Consider the following 22,952-nt stretch of genomic DNA (forward strand, 5'->3'; position numbering starts at 1 on the left):
GGGTGCCCTGATTGCACACAGGAAGGTGGAGCATCAGACAAAGCTATTCTAAAAACAGATACTGTTTGCTATGCAAAGAAATGCATTTTATTGCCTAGTTTTATGGTCTACGATTTGGAAAGAAAACAACTCCACTCCTCACAGCACCATCTCTCCATTCTCTACAAAGCCCAGTCGTTCTGTACATCACAGAGAAGCTGCTTATTGTGATGTCCTGAGAACCAGGGACTTTCTAAGCTCTAACCCACCTTCAGCTGCTCGCCCCCCCCTGCAGCCTTTGATGAGTGGTTTTTGCCTCATCCTCAGCTTTACCAACAGCAAAACGGGGACAATTCTTGCTTTCACTATCCACAGGGGGATTAGGAAAAGAAGTATTTATGCAGTGCCCTGAAGATATGAATTATGACCTTATTAAAGATTTAATTGTGAAGAAATCCCTAGTTACTGAGCAAGTCCTTCAAAAGTAAATTTCAAGGCCACGTTACTCTACATTCCATCCAGGGGAGGCAAATGACAACGACTGTTTAAAGAAAATAACGTGCTGAAAACGCAAACGCACCCAAGAGCTGAATCAGAGTAAGGGAATGTAACATCTCAGATGAACAGATACTTCTGAAGTCACAACCCAGAACAACTTCAGTTCACCTTCAAGATGATGATCCAGCACTTTTGAAAAATCTAATACTAGGGTTTAATAAAAATGCACTCCAAAAGAGAAGATAATCAGAATTGTGTCTAGCACCTAGACTTGGTTCTCTGCTCTCCTCAACTCCCCTCCTGCTCCCCATGGGTAGTGATGGAACAAACCAGCAAATACAACACGAATTACCAATTTCATTTCTCAACAGTCTAATCAATCAAATTTTATCCCTGGCCTCAGGAGTACTTGAATTAATTTGAGATTAGTAATTGTTGCCAGAAGGATATGCAATTAACAAACACTTCTGTTTAATTGAGAAACTTTGGTCTCCATCTATTTCCAAATAAGTTGTTGTGGAAGTTAGCAGTTCTTAAGAGTCAAGACTATTCGTGCTTCTTTCAGTTCTCTGAAGACACCAGGCAAGTGCCCTTCCCATTGCCACCTCTTTTCTCTGACCTGTCCTTGCTGGGCTAAAATCCTCCAGGAGTTCAGACTGATCCAGGGAACCACCTCTCATTCCTTTACAGAAACTTGCCATACTTTCTCTTGTGTAATCAACAAAAGGGGGCTTTTTCCTCCTATGAGGCTGATGTTATCACTAGGATCACAAAGGATCATGAAAGAAGGGCATTTCCTGAATCTCTCACAAGTTATCTCAGAAAAACATTCCAAAATGCATATTCTGAAACAGTTGTGTGGCTGCACATTGTGAAAAAACTGGCACGTTGTGATAAGGCTCCCATTTAATGTCTATAATTCACGTATTCAACTGTTTTTGGGGAGAGTCCCAACTGCCTCGATTGTATTTCACATCATTTGAGTTGTAAAGAAAGTGTTGAGCCCCCAAGTGGTCCAGCCTGCACTGACTGTTACCCAGAAGGCTCCCATGAAGGAATGTGGAAATGTGGAAATGAAAAGCCTCCAGTCCAGCCACTGGACAACCAAAGCTCACAGAAATATGTTTTTCCTTCCATTGTGGCTCTTGCCTAATTGATAAAGCTCTTCGTACTATGAAAAAGATAATATTACTCAGGATGGCGTAGTTACCAAATATACTTACAGATAACTACAACTATTCTTGGTTTGCAAAAAACATACGTGGAGACACAACCACTGAGACATTTCATTTATTACCATCTGTCTGGAGATATTTGCTTTTTTTCTGAAGCATTTCAACATTATTCTGAGATTACAGTGGTCTTTTTCTGTCTCTTTTCAACTTCCTTCTCACATTTCTTCTGCTATTTAACAGGTACTCCATGAGGAGAGCTGGATGCTTGTAATTAAAGCAAAAAACTGTATTAGATTAGCACTTTTAATAAAAAAATAACCAAACCAAACAAGTATCGAGGAAATAGGACCAATGTTTTTAAATTGGTGACGCCATTTCTGTTTTCATCCAGGAGGAGAAAACCTTTTGCATTTAAATAGAACTGATTTATGCTTATATTATCCATTCAGACCCGTAACCAGGCAAGATTTTCTTTGGGTCTTGCATGTTAAGCAAAAAAATAAAATAAAATAAGGCCTTATCTATATGGCAAACACCAAAATTGTTAGTCATATGAAGTTTTGATCTCTTCACTGGATCTACTTAGATGGGAGAGGGGAATCTTAAGGAAAAAAAATAAAACATTTTCACTAAGTCCTTATCCAGAAATGTGTCTTCCTGGATATTTTGCAGTCAACAGCTCAACATTTATTCACAGAGTACTGATAACAAATTACACACAGAACATATGGCCCAACTTAAAAGCTTGGGAGTATTTACAATTCAAATAATTTTTCTCCACTCAAGATTTTGCTAGATTTGAAGCTCTTCTCATGTATTCTGCTACACTGGCTGGAAAGGAAGGACAGAACGGTTGATCTTGCCATTTTATTAGCAGCTTGTTTCTACCAAGGGAATGTTAATGACTCCCTCCCTAATTTTTGCTTTCTTTTTACTTTGCCCAAAGGACAGTTATCCAAAGATACTGCAGAACATCAAAGGACAGTTAGTTAAATCCGGAGCAGCTCATAATTACTGAAACAAACATCCACTCATAACCACACTCCAGTTCTTAAAGGAAAAAAATAAAAAAAAGCTTCTGAACAGCTCTGCTTTATATCCATAATTAAAACTCCTAACTTGAGGACAGACCTTGTATTATATTTTCCTCTAACAAAGAATATTAAATCTACCAGAGGGAGATAATAAGATCTCCCAATCCAGAAAGAAAGCATTCTTTACAACAATGTCTGTTTGAATACATTAACCATGGGCTACCTTAAAAAAAGACCAACCCAAACACCATTACAACCAAACAAAATCCAAACCAAACCACCCCAAGATTAAGAACTCTTCCCCCAAGCAGCCTGGAATTCATCAGCTGAGAAGCTGCACCAGCACCTGGCAAGGCAGGAAAAGAAACTGCAGCCCAGCTTTATTCTAAGGGGATGGGTTGGGGTTTTTTTTTCCTTTTTTTAAACCCCTGATCCCCACAGTCTGAGTCCTCTCTTTCACAGCCAACTTCTGATTCTGTGTGGGATCTTGGAAAACTGACACTTAAGAAACAGTGCATTGAAAGTTGTGTGAACTATCCACAAAGTTACAGTAATCACTTCTTCTGCACTAAGGAGGGAATGCAGATCAACAACTACTAAGAAATCATTAGGATTTTAAGAGTTAAAATAAACATTGTATCCCTAAATTCAGCAATTCTGAGAAGTTCATACTTTAATACTCTGCCTTCCGTGTTCCAAAGGCTTTTAAGAAACATTATTAGAAGTTAATCTGTTTCTCTAAAGCTTTGTACATGGAAACATTGACAATATGGCCAGGCAATTACTGTCAAGTTACTGTCCTACACCTGAAATCTATTCTCTAGCCATATATGCTGCCTACTCCACTGCAGTTAAAACAAATCAACCAAACAACAAAAAAAGCAACACTAAACAGTGGTTTAAGTTGACAGGCCAGTAGTTTTGAAAAGTATTACTTCAATGCTTTGCCTACACCATTGTCCCAATCCTATGCATCACAGTAAGCTGCGTCAAAAGAAATACCTACTGGGGGAAGAAAAGGGAGATCGATACATATTTAGTGGGCTCCACACTCAAAAATGAAACACTTAAAACACCGAAGAAAAATGTTACCTTTACTGGGGGGGTACAGCAGCGGGAGGGTGTCATGACATTCGTATCAGGGCTGCTATAGGAGGGACCCTCTGCCAAGTTGAGATACAATTCTTCTTCATTTTCCAAGTCGCTTTTGCCGTCCTGCAGCGGGGAGATGCAGATGACGATGGCGCTGGTGTTATCTGCACGAAGCATGCGCTGCCTCCACCGGCCCAGGGCTCTGTTCACCAGCATCTTGGCACAAGACTGTCGGTGCTCTCCCTTCAGGACAGAAGAGAGGGACAGAGTCAAGCAAATCAGGTCCACTTTAATTATAAATGGAAGATGGAGAGTTGATGCGGCACAGCTTGGAAGATATATTCCTATGTATCATGTGCTAAAGTAGATGGATTCAGAAACACAAAAGGAAATATTAATTGAAATCAATCTTTCTTCTTAGTGAAATATAACTTTAAAATCAGTTTACAGTAGAATCCATGTATATATATGGTTGCTTTGAACCATAAAACTGACGCAATGACTCGCATAAATAGCCTGGTCATAACACACCCTACAGTCTTTCCTGAAGTTTCTCAAGGGGTTTATGGACTATTTACTATCTCATGCTCAGATGCACCACTATATAAGTTCTAAGTTGTTTTGTAAAATAAACCAGAGAAGAATTAAAAGTCTCACAAGGGGTTTATGGACTATTTACTATCTGATGCTCAGATGCACCACTATATATAAACTTCTAAATTGTTTTGTAAAATAAACCAGAGAAGAATTTGTTTCAGACTTTGTACAAAACATGTAAAAACTAATAAACAATTGTCTGTGTTATAATATATGCCTTAACGTGAAATAAATTTCATTTTCAGACAATCTTTTGTATCACTTCCTTAGAAAAGGACCACCTTATATTTATTTCTCACAGATGCCATCCTGGTAGTCAAATTTCCCCAAAATGACAATGAAATAATTCAAACATTGTTAACATGCATGATATTTGACACTATTTGCAAGCACAGTGTCAACCACCTTGTAATAACTTATTATTTTGTGGCAAAACTATAAATATGCCTAAACTAAACACCACTATTAGGTACTTTCCATACCAGACTAAACAATTTTTAGAGGAAAAAAGTATTAAATTTCCACAATGACTTATAGCCACTGCTCTCACCATGAAGTATTTTTTCTCCTCGTGATCCTGGCACATGGAGATGGCATCTTGAGGTGGGATCATGTTCCACAGTCCATCGCTGCCAAGGATAATATATTTATGCTTCTGGGGATCGATTGTGTGCACACTGGTGTCAGGCTCAGGAGACACAACAAATTCACCACTGTAGAAGTCGTAGCTCCAAAGATCACCTGGCAAAGGAGAAAACATTTTTGAATTGTTACATTACACATGAAAATAGGAATCTTGGAAACTAAGGAAAAACGTTCCCAGGAAAACAATTATCACCAGTCTCAAGGCACTAACAGCAACACAAAGTCACTTCACCACAATTACTGTTCTGCTGCTGTCACTTTCTGATCATGTTTATTAATATGTAGCAATTTAAATAAACACAAACCCACCTGTGTTTGTAGGTCTTCTACTCTCTTAGAACTAACATTTTCAGAGAAAGAGGAAATATAACAGATTATTACCTAGCAAAGAGTGACACCTCAATATCCAAACTAAAACCTACCTGAACAACTCAAGTTCTCTCCTCAAACAGAAGTAAAGCCTTACTTTGTTGAACCCACACCAAACTTGAGAAAATCTGCCTTTCCAGTTCTTGGTACAGTTTAAATACTGCAGACAAAATCTTTACCTCTTGTACAGGTAATTATGGCACATTCAGAGAACTACACTGGGGCTGGTGTGGAGGATCCCATAATCTCCCTTTTTCTCCCCAACACCACACACAACCTCAAACTTCAACCTGCACCAGGATGCTGTGCTGCCCTGCACACCCTAATAAGTCCTGCTCAGAGAAGGGAAAAAACCCCCCAAATTAAACCCCACAAACTACAAAAAAACCCCCACTTTTTCCACACTCAAGGTACTAACCTGTCTTTTTATTTATCAAAAAGCAACCTGAGATCCTCCACAGCCATCTGAGCAATACAGAGACACACAGTTACACCTTGCTGTGTGTGCATTTGTGCGCGCAGGTGCCACAGAGATGGAACAAAGGAAAAGGGGCAAAAAATGAGAGATCGAAGCCATTCCCCAATTAATTTCTCTTCCCCATTACTCTTCCTTCCACAGTACCACCTTCAAAGCCACACGGCACTGCGCTATAACCTCTTTCCAGCTGAACACCATGTGCCAAATTTTGGAGCTGGAAAGACGCCCCAGGAACACACGTAGTGCCTGGGTTCCAGCAGGAAAGCAGAAAATGAGAGCTAAAGCCTCTCCCTTGGAAGGCCTCATGCAGCAAATCTTTCTATTTTTAAATCTTTCTTGCTCTGCGAATGAGTTTGGGGGCACCTCACCAGTGACAATGGCCTGAGCTGAATTTAAATAATGCAGTTGGATCAAAACATCTATTGGTTCAAGTGCTTCCCTCCAAACCATCAAGTACAAAACTCTGACAGAAAAATTCACTTCCTTATACATTTATTTCAATTTCATTTGTCAGCTACACTTAAAAAAATAAAAACTTTTTCAGAAGTTGGGCCTTTAAATCAAGAATGGTATTATGTTGCACTAACACCTCTGAACGTGGGGTTTTTTTTTTTAATGTTCATAAATAGCTTCCTATGGTGATAAGAAATAAAAAAGTAACATTATTCTACACAAGCACTGGCTAGATCTTTCTGTGCAGAACACATGGCTTTATAAGTAGAAATTAATTAAAATGTCAGAGTTGAAAAGCATACAGAAGCTTAACAGCTCCAGTTTAAAGGTAAGGTTTTGTCAGGGTTTTTTCTTTGCTTTTTGCTGTCTTCAGAAAGCATGCCCATAGCCTTCTTCTGCATCCATCACCACCCTTTTAAAGATAATAAATAAGCTTTTTGTCTTCCTACTTCCTTCCATTAGCTTTGCCTTAAGCTATCAACCAGTTGAAAAGACTTTTCCAGAATCAGGAAAGGGAATACTTCAACTCAATTACTCCACCACAGCAAGCTCGGATGGTCCATCCTCATTAAAGCACCAATTCACCTTCACTGCAGCAGCAGCAGATGCAAACACATGCTTCTAATAAGTGCTAATTAAAAGCCAAGCCTACTTGTATAGAGGTGCACTCTCCCTCCACAGACTCACAACAAAGCCAGCCAGCTGGCAACAAGATCAAAATAAATACTGTAACAGAAGAGCTGAGCTCCAGCACAGCAATTATTCTCTACGAATCGCCCCGAAAAAGTCTTCGGGCGCTGAGAGTTCTTCCCATCGAGCCTGTCAGGGACACAGCAGGTAAAATAAACAAGAGCTTGGGATCTTACAACAACCACATCTTGGAATCAGTGGCAGCATCAATTTCCAACATGCCTAATATTTTTATGCTCTTATTTGCTAGTTTGTTCACACTCATTTAGGAGAAACGACAAATGTTATCAGCTGAATCATTTTTTTAATTAAAAATACTGTGCTGTAGGATAAAAATAACCTGATGCTATTTAATTTTGGTTCATCTACATACATGTCATCGTGCCATCTGCTGCTCTTCCTGGGAAAACAGCCGAGTAATAATCAACCTGATTTCAGAGAATCTTCCTCCAAGAGAAAGGCGGCTCCTCGTGGGGATCATTGGAAACATCCCATTGGTTACAAAGGGGAGTAGGAACTTGCTGAAGGGCACACAGGGATTCCAGGAACACACATGATGAATCCACACTTCACGAATCAGAGGCCAAAACCCCAACCAGAGCCCAAAGATTTGAAGACTAAGTTTATTAAATATGCTTTTTTAATAAAATGCATTCTTTCACATAATCTCCTGTAGCATCACCTTTACCAAAGCAGCATTCCGAGCTTGCTGTAAATACACAGCAAGAACTGAATCTCCATGAGTTTTAAATTCACCTGTACCCATCTACTCAAGTTCAAAAATCTCTAGGAAATACACAATAACTTATTTACTAAGTTGGACGATGGAACAGCATTAAAGCACAATCAGGTATTAATTGATCAACTCCAGGCAGGTCTGGAGCTACTGAAAAATAAATGGAGCTCTAGAAGTCACAAAGTGAGGAAAAAAAAAAAAAAAAAAGATATATAAAGCTTCTGTTCTTTCACCCAGAAGAAATTCCACAAAGTGTATGTGAAGCCTGAGGCATATAGAAAAATCCAGATTCTTCCTTCCTCAGCCTGCAAGGAAACATCCAGTATTTGCAATTGCCCTAAAGAAAATTGCCTTCAGCATTAGCTGAAGCCATCAGGCTACTCCCATAAATCCACAAACTTAAGTTGGACGATGGAACAGCATTAAAGCACAATCAGGTATTAATTGATCAACTCCAGGCAGGTCTGGAGCTACTGAAAAATAAATGGAGCTCTAGAAGTCACAAAGTGAGGAAAAAAAAAAAAAAAAAAAAAATGAATACTCCTGTCAGCTGTATATCTTTCTCTGGGCAGCTGGAGAGCTCGGCATCCGCAGTGGCCGAGGAACATGTTGCAAACTTAGGAAGAGTCACTTTATATTACAGTTCTGGGAAGGAAAAAGGGAGAAGAAAGTTAAGCCAGAAAATGCTTTTCCCTAAGCATTTAGAAGTGCTCTGAAATCTTTAATCCTGTCCCAAAGCAAGCACACAGACCAGTGACCCTTTAGCAGGCTGGGAGGCCAAGATAGCACGATGATGTGATACGCCGCAGGCTAGAGTTACAGAACTGGAACGCCAGGTTCTCAGACTGCACTTGGGGAGCCACGCTATTTTTGTTCCAAATTAAAACCCAAACATTCACAAAACTTAATCTCGTTCTCTAAAAACTTACAGACCAGGAATATTTCTTTTGGGGTGAAGCTTGCATATTTCTTTTTTGAACAACCAATCTTGTTCTCTAAAAAACTTACAGACCAGGAATATTTCTTTTGGGGTGAAGCTTGCATATTTCTTTTTTGAACAACAACAAAAAAATTGTATTAATGTAGTTCCTTCCATATCTTCGAGAAAAATCATTCCCATTTCTTCGTCATGACTTGAAGTAGAATACATACAGACATCTACACAAATATTACATTGCATCTTACAAAATGAAAAATAGATGTTTGAAATCATACAGTAACCAAGCAGGAAACTAATTTAGCTACCCATAAGAATATATCAAAATATGTAGTCTATCTTATCTGCTTATTATTACCTTTTAAAATACAAGGAAAAAAACTACTTGTAACTCAGCTGCTGCCAGGAAAGTAATTGAAGTTACAAACAAAAACACCCATGGCATAAGTAGACTGGATTGGATTAAGCCCAAAGCCTTCTTATAGCAAAAGTATGTCCAGAAGTCATATAAATCAAGTCTTTCATTTATGTTTCTGGAGCACGCTGTTTTGAATACAAAAATATCTTTTGGTTTTAATAGAGGAAAGAAAAGTTCACTTTTATAAGTCAGTCCAAAAACAAAAACCCAGTTTGATTAATGCCAGATCTTTTCAAATCAAAGTTTTATCTAAACGTTCTGTTAGTACAAAGAAAAGACTTGCAGAACTTCCTTTTTTTCACTGCCAATGAGGCAGCACTGCTTGGAAGCGAGACCAATCTCAGCGAGGATACAGAGAGTAACCACACTTAAACCATCCAGGCTGAGCTGGGGTGGAAAAAGTTTTGGAAAACCAAAACTCATGGCAACCTCGTCCTGCAGCCACAAGAGGGCATCTGCACAGCAGCCTGAAAACCAATGGTTCATACAACACAGGGGTGACCGAAACCAGCTCAGTCTGAGGGATGGGGACCAAGCTGAAGGTAGCAGCGAGCAGGAAAGTTAAAAAAATAGCTGTTGAGGCTTTAAAACTATCAGAGCCAACACTCTACGCTGAGCACTCACTGCCCTGGTTCATAACTCCTTTTAAGGATCAGCAGGAAATTCATGTTCTTACGAAAAGTCAAACCTGTACGGTGGAGGCAACTCCACCCAAGATATGGGTGTGAGTCTATCATATCTCTACATAAAAACCAGGGAAAAGATACTTCGTGTGGCAACATGAATGAGTGGTTTAACTGACAGGTCCTTGGTACAGGTGTCATTATTCATTCATTTAAGAAAAAACCTGACACACCAAACAGCTACAACACTGCGAGGCAATCGCTCACTACATAACCCTTCTGACAGCTGCAGGTCTTGGCTCTAAATTAGTTCCCAAGCAAAGGGGAGGAGGAGAGGGGGCAAAAAACATCCATAAAAGATGTACTAGATTTAAACCTGAACTAATTTACCAACAAGAGAGATCCCATATGATTTAAAAAACAATCGAGGCCCGTCTCTGCCATCACACCACGCGTTATGAGTCAACTTAATGAGGCTGGGGGACAGCTGGGGCTATGAACTTAAATAGTAACTTAAGAAAATTACAATGAGTTTAAGTTACACTTACAGTCACCCTACAAAGCTCAGTGATTAATCACACCATTTGTCTGCTCGTTTCTCCATTCTGTTCTGAAGTTATCTCATGGTATCAAGATATTCAGAGCTCAGACTGTAGCTTCTCTATACTTCTACTCCATACACAGTCTTTGAAAGTTACACACATGGACAGATTTTATTACTAAATTGGTTTCCAGAGATCAAAACTCTCCATTCCATTTTTCTGCAGTGGTTTTACACATGGGAAACAAAACACGCATCATCTTGTACACTTTTATAGCCTTGTGCTTATCATCCCAGAAACAGGTCTAAATTAATGTGTTTAGAGAGATGGCAAAGCTGAAACGGAACCTTTCTGCTCGCGTGTATCTGGCTATTATCATCTTCATTAACATCAGATCACTCTGGTGGAAATATCACATAGTTCCTCCTTCAGTTTTCCCCATCTGCACAGAGAGGGCAGGTTATTTCCCCTCTCAGCATTCCTTCCCCAGGACACACACAGGTAACCATGTGCCCAGAGTCCACAGCGCCTTCCCAAGTGCCACTCGGAGTGACTGTCCCCACAGGGACACAACTAATACATGATGCAATCACACACACACACTTTGAAACACACAAGTTACACGATGGCTTGCTGCCCCTGAGCATCTGCTCAACAGTATCCAGCGATTTGCACACTCACAGCCTCGCTTTACGTGTGGGGATTCAAGTCATTTGAGTTCTCTCACACCTGTTTTTTAATACATGATGCAATCACACACACACTTCAAAACACACAAGTTACACTGCTCAACAGTATCCAGCTATTTGCACACTCGTAGCCTTGCTTTATATGTGGGGATACAAGTCATTTGAGTTCTCTCACACCTGTTTTAGGGACAGCCATAAAAAAATGCACAGTTACCATGAAACTCTGGGTGCAGAATAATTACTCAAACGATTACACTGTAAGGAAATAAAATGCTTTTCTGATCAGAATAGGGAGTGATTCCTGAGATGAACGATTCTGAGACTGCCCAGGACTCCTAAGCATCTATTACAAGCAAATTGGTATAAAGAAAGATGTTTTCATTGGCAAGATTCACAGAAGTAGCTATGCTTAAAATGCAGAATACTCTGCTACAGTTTAAAATATTTCATTAGAAGACTTAAAACCTGTATATAGTACAAGTACCATACAGATACTTCACAAAGACAGTATGAAGCCTAAATATTTGACTTGTTACAGAGCTATAAATAAATTAAACACTACTTGAATGCAACTACAGTTGGAAGAAGCAGTGGTAATAAGAAGTGCATACCACAAATGGTTATTTTAGGGCAGAAAGACGCTGTAGACGATCAGAACAGTAAAGGGAATGTCAACAAAATTAATCTGGCCAGAAGGACTTCCATGGCACCAGTATCCTTTCTGCTGTCCAAATATTTGACCAATACTTGTCCAAAGTGTTTTATTCCTCCTATGCCTAAAACCTCCACCGTACTCCTTACAATGAGTGCTAGACTTAAGGACTGGATGAGGGATGAGACTACGTCAACATATTTTAAAACGTTGTAAGAGAAAGACAAACTTTAAAAAAAAAAAAAAAGAACACCTACATCCTCAACTGTATGTTTTTTAACCCGATAACCTTCTTACTTTAAAGACAGTAAGTTCACAACTCTAGGTTTCTCTCCACGGTGCAGAGTGTCAAGAGACTCTTGCTCTTGTACTAAAAATTACAGTCCGATAATTGTCCAGTTTGGGATCTATCAAGAATAACAACAGAATTTGGACTTGGCAAGAAGAATCACTGTGCTAGATCTGAGTGGGACTGACCCAAGCACTGGTGACCAGTATGTCTCACCACTGACAGTTACTACTCTGCCTGGAGAGGCTCCAGCACGGCAGGGCTGGCCCGGGTAGCAACCTGGGAGCCAGCCAAGGGGCCAAACAGGCCTCAACAGCGCGAATGCCAACGGCTTGAGTGGTGGCAGGTCTTTTGTAAGGGGCAGGCTGGCCTCGGAAAGAAGTTAAATCCTGTTTCCAAACTGTGAGCGTCTGTGCACCATCTGGGTCCCGCAGAGCGAAGCAGCTGCGTGCCTTTTTCCAGGAGGTTTGTCACACCTCCTCAGAAGGGGACATGAAGAGCCTAGGGAGGCTGCTCCAGCAAACACCAGAACACTGTCATATTGTAAACCTGTTTCTCCATGATTTGAAGAGGCCAAAGCCCTCTTTTAAGCTATCAAACCTGCTAACTTTAGAAAGCAGGGATTGTTAAAAGCTAGGTGTTCTCATTTCTTGGACCTGAACCTTTCCAATAAGTCCTCTTCATCCACGTAACGGGAAAGAATGCAGGAGGGGGCTGACAGATGCATCATTTCTTGAATTCCCACTGGCACTCCAAACCTAGCCAAATCCTTTTGTTCAACGTGCTGAGAGGAATCGGATCAAAAGTCATCGAGCTACTTTGACAAACAACAAACTGGCAATCATAGGAATGAAAGATTCACCAAAATTAAGCATATACTTTTTGAATCTGAGGAACACGTAACCCTTCTGCAGAAAAGGGGAAAGGAGGGATGTGTTGTTCAGTGGATCAAGATCTCTGTCTGCTGGTCATCGACTAACTCCAAAGGATTTACTCAAACTCTTGAGCCAGTTTTACGAATCATAAAATAAGCATTTATCTTGCCTAAAATATGACACATAACAAAGGCCTGCAAGATACAGAGAAACATGTCCATAAAATTAAAATTTTATTTTTATTCTAAGACCACCCTTCAGCTACCTGTGAATCCTTCCCTGATATAAAGTTATCTTTTACAAAGTTAGTTATCACTGCAAAATTCTTAGAGATGTGGGCAAATCCCCACAAAACAGCTATCACTGCCTTTGAAACAAGACACAGTTATGCTGTGCAATTATCAAGACGACCATGGTCCCAGGAACAGACTGTCCCCATGACACACTGCCAGCTGACCCAGGAACACTGAAACACTATCCCATAACTGTCAAGCCTGCCAAGAAGGAATTAATTTACAGGACAGTCTTCACAGGTAAAAATATGATTCCGCATTTCCATAAAAATCAAACCTATACCGGGTGTATCTGGATAGAGAATTCTTCATCGGGACAAAGGGAGGAAGGAAGGAAACAAAATTAAGTCCCTATGATTGGAATTCTGCAATGAAATTTAAGGAAAAAACTGACCAGAAAACATTAACACATGGGCAAGTGGTATCCAAAGCCTAAATTATGAAGTACTTCCCCAAAAACATTCAAAACAAGCTTGCTAGTTACTGTAATATGCCTTTTTCTCCTCTGAATAGTGTTCCTCAAAGATAGCTTCCCATTAATAATACTGCAAAGGCAAGTTGTAGATAAAACACAGACTTGACTTTCATCCCTTTGTTAACTCTATGCTAAGTCTTGAAAGAAAACAGATTAATCACAAAAGGAAGACCAAAGTAATGCATATGATGTGCTGCAAAACCTGCTCTTACCCCCACCTAGTCAAAAATTACAGCCCTCCTATTCAGTAAGAGACAAATGTGGTCTCCATCTCGGAGACACGTACCTTGTACCTTTTCGTTTGCAACAGAAATGAAGTACCATCTTTGTAAGACTGACGGGTCAAATCCTGCATGTTGGTGAGTGAAGGACTTGCCCAGCAATGACACCTTCTACAGCTTTATTTGAAAAATGAAATCTGTATTGTATTAAAAATGCTTTAAGGCAGCCCAGGCTTTCAGGCGGCCTTCTAACCAAGGCAAGCAAGTAAATCCCTCTAAACTATGTGTGTTGGCAAAACAGGGTATAATTCAGTTCTGGTGGCCTGGACGTGGTGGTGTCTCACTCTGCAAACACGAGCACGACTTACCAAGCGCTCGAGCAACTGCCAGGAAGGGAATCTGGTCGATGACGGTGCTGCGGCGCACGGGGCCGTTGTGAGTCAGACGCGGCCTCTTCCAGACGACACGATTCACCCCAGATTTGTTGATCACACTAAAACCACCAGAAAGAGGCAGAGGTTAAAAAGGAACAGAAATGAAAGCACGAAAGTTAGTTTAAATGGCACAAAACCAGTAAAATACGCAAACGTGGAGTCAATAATGAGAGCACCCTCAGGGAAGTCCACAGCACAATTAAGCGTTTCAAAACACACGGTATCACTTAGATAGTTTCATTCCTTATTAAGCCAAAGCAAAAAGTGAGAGATGAAGGGCAGAAGAAAAAGCAGGGGGAATGAAGACCTGGAAGAAATTCTGGCTGTCTGCAACAACCAGATGTAAGACTTTCTTTTAATCTGTGGGAGAAAAAGCAAAACTGAATTAGCTTTCCTCAAATGAGGACCATCAACATCAACTCACTCTGGTGGAAATATCATGTAGTTCCTCCTCCGGTTTTCTCCATCTGCCAAAGTTTGGCAGTGAAGAGCAGCACAGCAGAGTTGAAAAAAAAAACAAAAGAAAACAGAACAACCTTCTTAGCAGAGTTGAAAAAAACAAAAGAAAACAGAACAACCTTCTGTAGGGATGTCCTTAATGGTGCACGAACGTGAGGCAGAAATAAAAGAGGAATTGTCCATAGTTTGTATCTGCTGAAAGTAGGAGATAGGAACAAACAGTTCTGTATTCAAACATTAACACCTGCTGTAAGGCACCCAGCACTGGTTTTAGTCCTCACAGATGGCATTAGAAGGGCCAAAGGAGAAGCTACAGAGCAAGTAAATGGGGTAGCTGTTATCAGACAGGGAAGGCAGAAGAACAGAGAGAGCATCAGCCATCAAGCAAAAAATGGCAATGGAACATGGAACTAAGGGAGCTTGGTCCCAACCAAGTTAAGAACTAGATACTTAAAAGCTAGCTTTTATCCATGGAACAGCCATTGGTAATTAGAAGCTAAGAAGCTCTGGAACAGCCTCAAGATTCCTCATACTGAAGCTATTCAAGATGCACTTCCTGCGACTTCAAAGGCCTTAACAACAAGGGCATGTTTAGCTCCATCCTTTCGCATGCACAGCGCGGCAAAGTCCCAAACACCACATCCTAAAATCGATCTCATCCATTTGTACAAAACTAATGGCCACGCAAAGCTGACTTCAGGCTTATCTGAAAGATTACTTCATCCCATGCTCAGAGACTGTTCCTAGGAAAATACCGTTTTTAATGAAAGATTCAATTATGCTCCCCCATTAACTTTTCCTAATTCACTCTCATGAAAGAGAAGGCAGTATTAAGCAGTTTCACCATTCCACCTCACTCCTACCATTTGCCTGACAACAGCCTCCAACAGCCAGAAAAACAGAAGGCGCACCATAAAAACAAAGATTTTTAAAAATATAATAATTTTAACCATTCATAGAATTGTCTAGGTTGGAAGGGACCCTTAAGATAATCTAGTCCATTCTGGTTGATACGAAGTTCCAGGGAATGCTTTTTTGAAGCTTCGGAGACTTTCAACCTCCCAGATAAAATCCTTGGAAATCTATATATTTACAAGTACTAACCTAGTAAAATTGCAAATTACCCTTTTTGAAAAGCTACCATCCCTAACAAAGCAAACTGATCAACTTCCACCTGCTAGAGATACAAATATCTGAAGGTTAATTAATGAGCTGACAGGGTTCTCGTCTGAATGATGTCAACAGGAAAACCTTCAGTGATCTCTGCCTCTGAAGTGCTCAGAGGAGGAAACCGTGCCCATCCATCTGGTGCGGTACCGCAGAGCGAAAAGAACAGAGAGCTCCTGTGAAGCTGCGCCAAACGCGAGCCCCGAGGTTTGTCTCAAAACATTAGTGCCATCTGACAAACCTGCCTGCTCTCCTCCTCCATCACGGGGAACACACACACACCAACCACAACTCAGAGACCTTCTAACATCTGCCAGCTCCTGACAGTGAAGAAAATACTCATGGAGATACACATTAAAATGCGGTATTCTAACATTTTTAAGTGTGTATTTAAACACAGCAAATACAGTATCTTGTTTCAAATCTAGGATTTTTTTATGCTCCTTCAACAGAAGCTTTGAAGAGCCTACTCAACAGCTGCCATTGTCACCTCAGGAACAATGCAGAATGCGTGAAAAATTAGAGTATTTTGTGTCAAAACTGCTGGGTTTGATATTGTCACCTCAGGAACAATGCAGAACGCAGGAGAAATTAGAGAGTATTTTGTGTCAAAACTGCTGGGTTTGACAAAACAGATATTCCAGACCTCCCACCATTACCTACATGGAAAGGCAATTTTCCCCCTCCTCAGATTTCAATGAAGAGTAGGTCAAATAGCAGTATCTCCACTTTCCCAGTTTTCAGTGAACATTTAGAATTGTAACCACACTTCAGCTGCATGGGAATCCACCAGGAAATTCAAAATTTATACCATAAACAAGCAAAAAGCACAACAGTGTAACAATGGGTCACTATAACACATTCCCCAACAAGCTAGGAAAAAACAAGAGCATAGATAGGGAAAGAATATAAATAAGACTATGAGATTCACCAGCTTTCTTGCCCACCCTAAAACAAGCAAGCTTAAGCCTAGTTCAGTCAGAAAGACAGAAATAGCACTTAGAGATCAAACCTGAAGTAAAAAGCAACAAAGACAGTTACCTGCCCCCAAGGCCTTCAATTCTCTCTCTTTCCTTGGGAAGTTCTGGCTTGTGGTCCTGTGTCACCTCCACAGCTCTCACAAAGTCGTCCTTAGGGTCATCCTGGACTCCCAGCACCACTCCTGAATCGCCAACGTGAGCGACGTACATCTTCGACCCGCGGATAATTACCACGCTGGCGGTCGTTCCCGATGTGCTTGGGAGACCTGTCATGGTCTTCGGCCACTCTGCTGCAATGAGGGGGAAAAAAAAAAAAAAAAGAGTAAATATAAAACCCCTTTGTTTTTAATTCCATGGAACTGGTAAGGTTTCAAAGATCACGATGAAGGGTGTGTCAGAGGCTTGCGTAACCTCACAATCCAGTGTGTGCTTAACTATAGTGTAGCCGGGTCAACCAGTGCCCTCAGGTCCCCCCAGTTTCATCACTCCCCTCAAATTGACACATATATATGAGGCCAGTATCAAAGCACCAAGACAGGATTCAAGACCCTGCGTCCTCTGGCTCAATAGTCCAAACATCACCAGAAGATTGTGGAGGAAAATGCTCTCCTTGAGCGTCAAACAGCATCGATCAAGCGTTTCGTTAAGATCTACCCTTCACTTCCCTGGCTGAAGAGGTAGAAACATTATAAATTAGGTTATTTTGTTGGACATTTGACTGGCAATCAGGCTGTCTTGATGTTCCTGATCCCCTTGGAAGGAAAGAAAACGCTATCTTACTTTTATATGCTGAACAACATTTTAAAGTGAGTAACACTGCAACTGTTTTATTCACACTTGCTTTTGGAGGACTGAGTAGGCAGACTACTTAAATATGCTATCCATAACCCAACATCAAGTCTCCTGCAGAAGATATCCCTTGAATTCAGAACAATAAAATACTTATAACCAGTATGAATTACATACGGTTGGGGAAATCCTCTTTCTCAACTACTTTGCCCTCAAAACACTCACGGTAGTTTCTTGTTACACTGCTCTCCCCGTTTATGTCCAATCCAAATTCCTCTTTCATGCCTTTTCTTATTTTTGTGTCTGCACACCCAAGTTCATCTTCTTCCAAAATTCCACATAATGATTGAGACAACATCCCAATTAAGAAAGATTAGCCCTACCATCCTTCTCCCTGCTTCAGAACACAGAACTTGCGTTCCCAGTTATCGCTTGATTTCAACTGTCAACAGCAACCTCATGTTTCTTCTTCACTGCACCCACTCACATCTTCAGACAAACTCAGAAGGGAGACTCATCTCCTTGTCACATTCTATCTTCTGCACTTCACAAGTCACGCTCACACAGTACAACATAAAAATTCCACTGTGATACACATTCTGCCAGACTGCCAAAGTACTATGTTATTTATTTCTCTATGGCACAACAAACACACGGGAAAAAAAAACAACACTAAAACACAATTAGGCCTTCCCCGCTGTGAAAATAGGTATTTTAAACTTCAAAAGTTTTAAGCAGAAGCAAAAGATGAGGTACTTAATGAGTCCTAGTGGCACTGAAGGATGTTCAGATGCTTGAGGCAAGAAAGAGAATAGATGGAAGACGTGCTGAAGGAGAAACAGAATTTAATATAGACAGTCTCAAGATAAAAGCTGTATTTCCTCATTTTTAGCTACTAAAATGTCCAGCATAATTTAAACATTTAAGTTCTAACACAGAGCTCTAGCTCTGTGTTTAATACTAAAATACACTTTTCTCCCTAGGAGTAGCTTTATTTCAAGAACACAAACATTCAAACAGCTTATTTGAAGTACTTTGTCTGGCAATTTTAACTGTGGATATTAAATCTAACACATTCCAAATGGAAAGCAAATGAGGGAGGAAGCCAAGTGGTAATGAGGACTTCAACCATGCACTTAACAGAAAACAAGCTGCAACTAATGAGTTTCTGTCAGTGCAACAACCCCTCAATAGCAATAAAATATATTAGAGAGTCAAATCAGCCTTTATGGGAATGAAGAGCACGGAGAGTGAAATCACTCACGAGTAAAAGAACGATCCAGCAGCCTCAGATTTTAAGCTCTAACAGAACCAGAAATTACATCTGCTTATCAGCAAGGGACTTGACTTTATGTCTTGCTCCTCTTTAGAGATAAGTATTATATATAGTATAGAATATTCCTCTTTTTAGAGATTTTGTCTCATCAGAAATTCACAAAAGTGTCAGAACTCCTAAGTTTTCTTCTGAGCTCAAGTATTAAAATCCAAGTCACTTACACAACTCCTCCTCATTTCAGGAGCATGTTTTTATCACTCTTGTAACTCAAGCAATAGGACGTCTTTGTAAAACAATTTTTCCCCATGCTGGAAAAGCACTACCCTTCACTCTGTTTGTAACATGGAGTCTGCAAACTCCACTGGTTTTGTAGCCAGCAAATTGGAATTGTCACCTGTCACAGGAAGGCTAAAGTGTTTTCCTTCATATTTGACTTGGTCACTCCTTTTCTTTCTCTTTATTCATTTGAAAAAAAAACAAACCACAAAACATTTTAGCACAAACTATATGGAATCCCCACAACCAAACATATACACAGGACACTATCATCAAGAAAGTTTTCATACTTGCTGAATTCTTTTCCTACACACTACCATGACCCAGCAAAACTCACCAAATGCTATTTTTAAAGCCTACTCTTGTCACCTCGTTCTTTATCTTGTGTTTAGATGTAAGACACAAGACAAAATACTACTCTGACTTTAAAAAAAGTGCCTGTATTTCTTTCGTAAGATACCTCAATAGTCCAAATGATCAGATAAAATCAAAAGGCATTTTCTCCTCTAACAAATTAACTGGGAATATATACTAATTAACAGGTAGGAGTAGCAGCACATGAAACTCTTTCTTTGGTAGAAAGATCAGCCCCAGATGCCATTCTTATTTAAATACACACATAACACTTCTTCCCCTGCCTGGTCAGGACAGCTCCAATGGAAACATGAGCTTTTTCTTAAGCACACAACTGGCATCACTGACAGTAACAATATTAAATGCCACCTGCTTTTGAGTTTAGACCTTCAGTGAGTTCAGAGCAAATTATTGCTCATTTTTCATACCGCAAGCTGACAGGTTAAAAGAAAATTACAACAAAGCTCTCAAAACAACATTCACACTTCAAAGATACATCCGAAACCCCAACCAGTGTATCTGTTACACCAAAACATGGGTCCTATGCCTGGATACCACATCTGTAACAGAAAAAAATACTCTGCCACAGCCTAAAAAGCAAATTCTCTTATGATGGCTGGAGTGTGATCTCAAACACAGAGACTGCTCCCAAACACGTTTGTGGAAATTCTGCTCCTGTTTATTTTGAGAATGATTCAGAATTATCCTGGGAATCAAAAACCACCAATGAACATATGTAATTTTTATTTCACTGGTTTTATATGCATTAAGTCAAGCTACCTCATTCCAAATTAGTCTGATTCTAAAATTCTTGTTGTTTTCAAAAAAAATAGATGCTATATGAACTTTTAATACAGCAATAGACCCTAAAAAATTTTACATTATCCTGAAAATCTGCATTGCCTCAAGTGGTCCAAGTGGTTCTTCATCTTTTCAGATAAGAACACGTACGTAAACTCTTCAACATTTCTAAGAATAATCCTGAAATCATGACTGCAGTGAAAATTACAAAAACACTTGTTATTACACAAGAGATTGAAATATTATTTGACTTTTATTGCTTCAATTAAACTTAATGGGAAGAGTTATAACTGAAGCAGAAGCATGCAACTTTCTAAATTGTAACTAGTAATGCTGAAAAATGTTTTTAATAGCATCAAGCTAAATACGAACGTTTTAAAACAAGCTCTTGGCTATACAAATATTGAATTACCAAAGAAACATCAATCTATGCAATCCTCAGTAAAGTTACATCAAAATCTGGGACCTCCCGAGTATCCTTCTTGTAAACCCCTTTCCTACCACTGCCAGTTGTAGAAACGGGCTTCAAATTAGAACTTTTACTCTGGGAGCTCTTTAGTATGCAGATAATTTTATTACTATATAACTAACCCCAAAGTTAACAGCAATGACAAAGGGGCATTTTTGTGTTTTAATTTTTCTGGTACTCTCATCATCACTGTGTTTCCTGTCTATCACAGGGGATGGCCACTGGGATCAGCCCACTGCTTCCAACAACTAACCAGTAGGAGCTTCTCTTCCAATGGCCACCAACTGGCAGCAATAAGGACTCCATCCATTACACCAAAAACCCAAACCATTCTGCCATCCCCATTTCAAGATACCAAAAAACCCAGTCTCCATGTCCATAGTGTCACCAACACACAATTAAAGACCTAGCCTTCATATAATGATATGCAAAATTATTCACCCTAAGCAAAATTTGCACTGGGATTCCGTAACGTAGTTTGAGAAGTTATAAATTGGATACAGTAAAGCTTTTGTCCCATAAAACTCTAGCTGTTCTGCACACGCAGCAGGACTCAGCAAGACCAAACACACTACACACAAGTTTACTATACAGCCTACCTAAAGCTGTCATCAAATACTCATAGCCAGAGCTATGTTGTTTCTCACAACTTAAATTGGTTCCACAACCCAAGTACTATTTGCTAAACACTCATTACTAAAATAGCATTTCCTGCATTCTGTCACCTCACCCCACCTCTCTCCATTTTGTAGTCACACGTAGTTACAGGGACAAACAGCAGACAGGGATACTACAAAACTAGACAACTAAACTCCTTATCTTTCTGCCCCATACCTTCTTCCCCTATTCACACAGCTTTCTCCTTATCACACCAGTCTGCAGCCCAGGAGATCATGTTCCACTCACCACTCCTTCCCCAGCACCAAGGTGGTGGTCAAGTTCTGGTGCTTCTAAAATTCAGACCCTGTCCTTTCTGTCCGATACCAGCCTGCCCCCAACCTTGCCATTCCTTCCCCCCGTATCTTTTCAAGTACCTGACATTTGCACAACTTCCCTATTCTGCTATTCAAGAAAAAGGAAAAAGGAAATGAAACTGTTTTGACACTACAATCCCCTCACCCCCCCCCCTCCCCAATGAATCACTTTGTTGAAACCCCGCGGTGCTCGAAGTGCAATTCTTGCTTTTCATGTTTGCCTCCCAAGCCCAACTGTCAGTATCACTGTCTGGTTTTGATCCAATTTTACTGTGTTCCCCTCCTGCCTGCGTGTCCTCATCTGCTGTTCACTGCTCTTACATTTTCTGGGGCTTCTGAATACATAAACACATACACAATACACACACACACTTTACACATAAACAACCACCATACTCTAACCAAGCCATAACCTTCACCTTACCAACAGATAAAAAAAAAAATCCCTTTCAGACACTCAGTTCTACAGTCTCACTTGATCTGAGGGAGAAGGAACAGCACCAAAATGTACTGTCACCCGTCTTGTCACTCTCCTCTCCTTGACCCTTTCCTATTTAGGACCCCAACTTCTATCCCACCCCAGTTAAGCAACCAATCTATATAATGTTCAGGAAACGACGTGTGTTTTCTGTTTTGGCAGATACGTTGCATATTCCCTAATGCTCAAACGATAAAATGAACAAACAATTACCCTTTATGAAACAGCCACATTTTGAATTGTTCCATCAGGACTTGATAGAAACGGTTGGAATCGAGGCACAGTGAGGGGAAAAAAACACTGCCCTGGCTCATTTAAGGTTGCTATAATTACTTTGGGGTTTTTTTTCCCCTTTTCATGATACTCTGGACATCTGAGGGGGTATTCCACGCGATTCCCCGAGGCAACAAGATGAAGACCTCCCACTAAATCGAACCTGGAGATGGGACTTGTAACAGCCTGGAAACAAACTGCAGCTCCACAACCGCGTCGCACAATCGCCCCACATTGTGTCCTCACCCTCCGGTTCTACCGTTGCTCCCACACTTCGCTCTCCAGTTTTTCTTGTTTTACCGAATTACCCGATTCAACACCTCACATGGCGCTTTTTCCTCTCCTCCCTATTCCCCGCACGCAGATGGCTGCGATGCTACCAGCTCCTCAGCGGAGATGGAGGGAGGCTTTCAAACCACGCAACTCACAATAGTGCGGGGGAGGGGGGGGGGGAAAGGGGGG

General features: G+C 40.4%; 1 protein-coding gene across 4 annotated transcripts in view; it reads right to left on the bottom strand.

The window, feature by feature from the left end:
* The window catches only part of PPM1D (protein phosphatase, Mg2+/Mn2+ dependent 1D), a 33,578-nt gene that overhangs the window by 2,065 nt on the left and 8,561 nt on the right, over positions 1-22,952 (bottom strand). For all 4 annotated transcript variants that reach the window (XM_014960417.1, XM_014960496.1, XM_014960577.1 and 1 more), the window contains 4 exons: positions 16,862-17,090; positions 14,129-14,253; positions 4,926-5,116; positions 3,779-4,021 (listed from right to left, as the gene is read on the bottom strand). In XM_014960417.1, coding sequence (XP_014815903.1) covers positions 3,779-4,021; positions 4,926-5,116; positions 14,129-14,253; positions 16,862-17,090 — 788 coding nt within the window. The remainder of the gene's footprint in view (positions 1-3,778; positions 4,022-4,925; positions 5,117-14,128; positions 14,254-16,861; positions 17,091-22,952) is intronic.

This window comes from Calidris pugnax, unplaced genomic scaffold, assembly GCF_001431845.1.
Source record: "Calidris pugnax isolate Ruff unplaced genomic scaffold, ASM143184v1 scaffold45, whole genome shotgun sequence".
Lineage (NCBI taxonomy): Eukaryota > Metazoa > Chordata > Aves > Charadriiformes > Scolopacidae > Calidris > Calidris pugnax.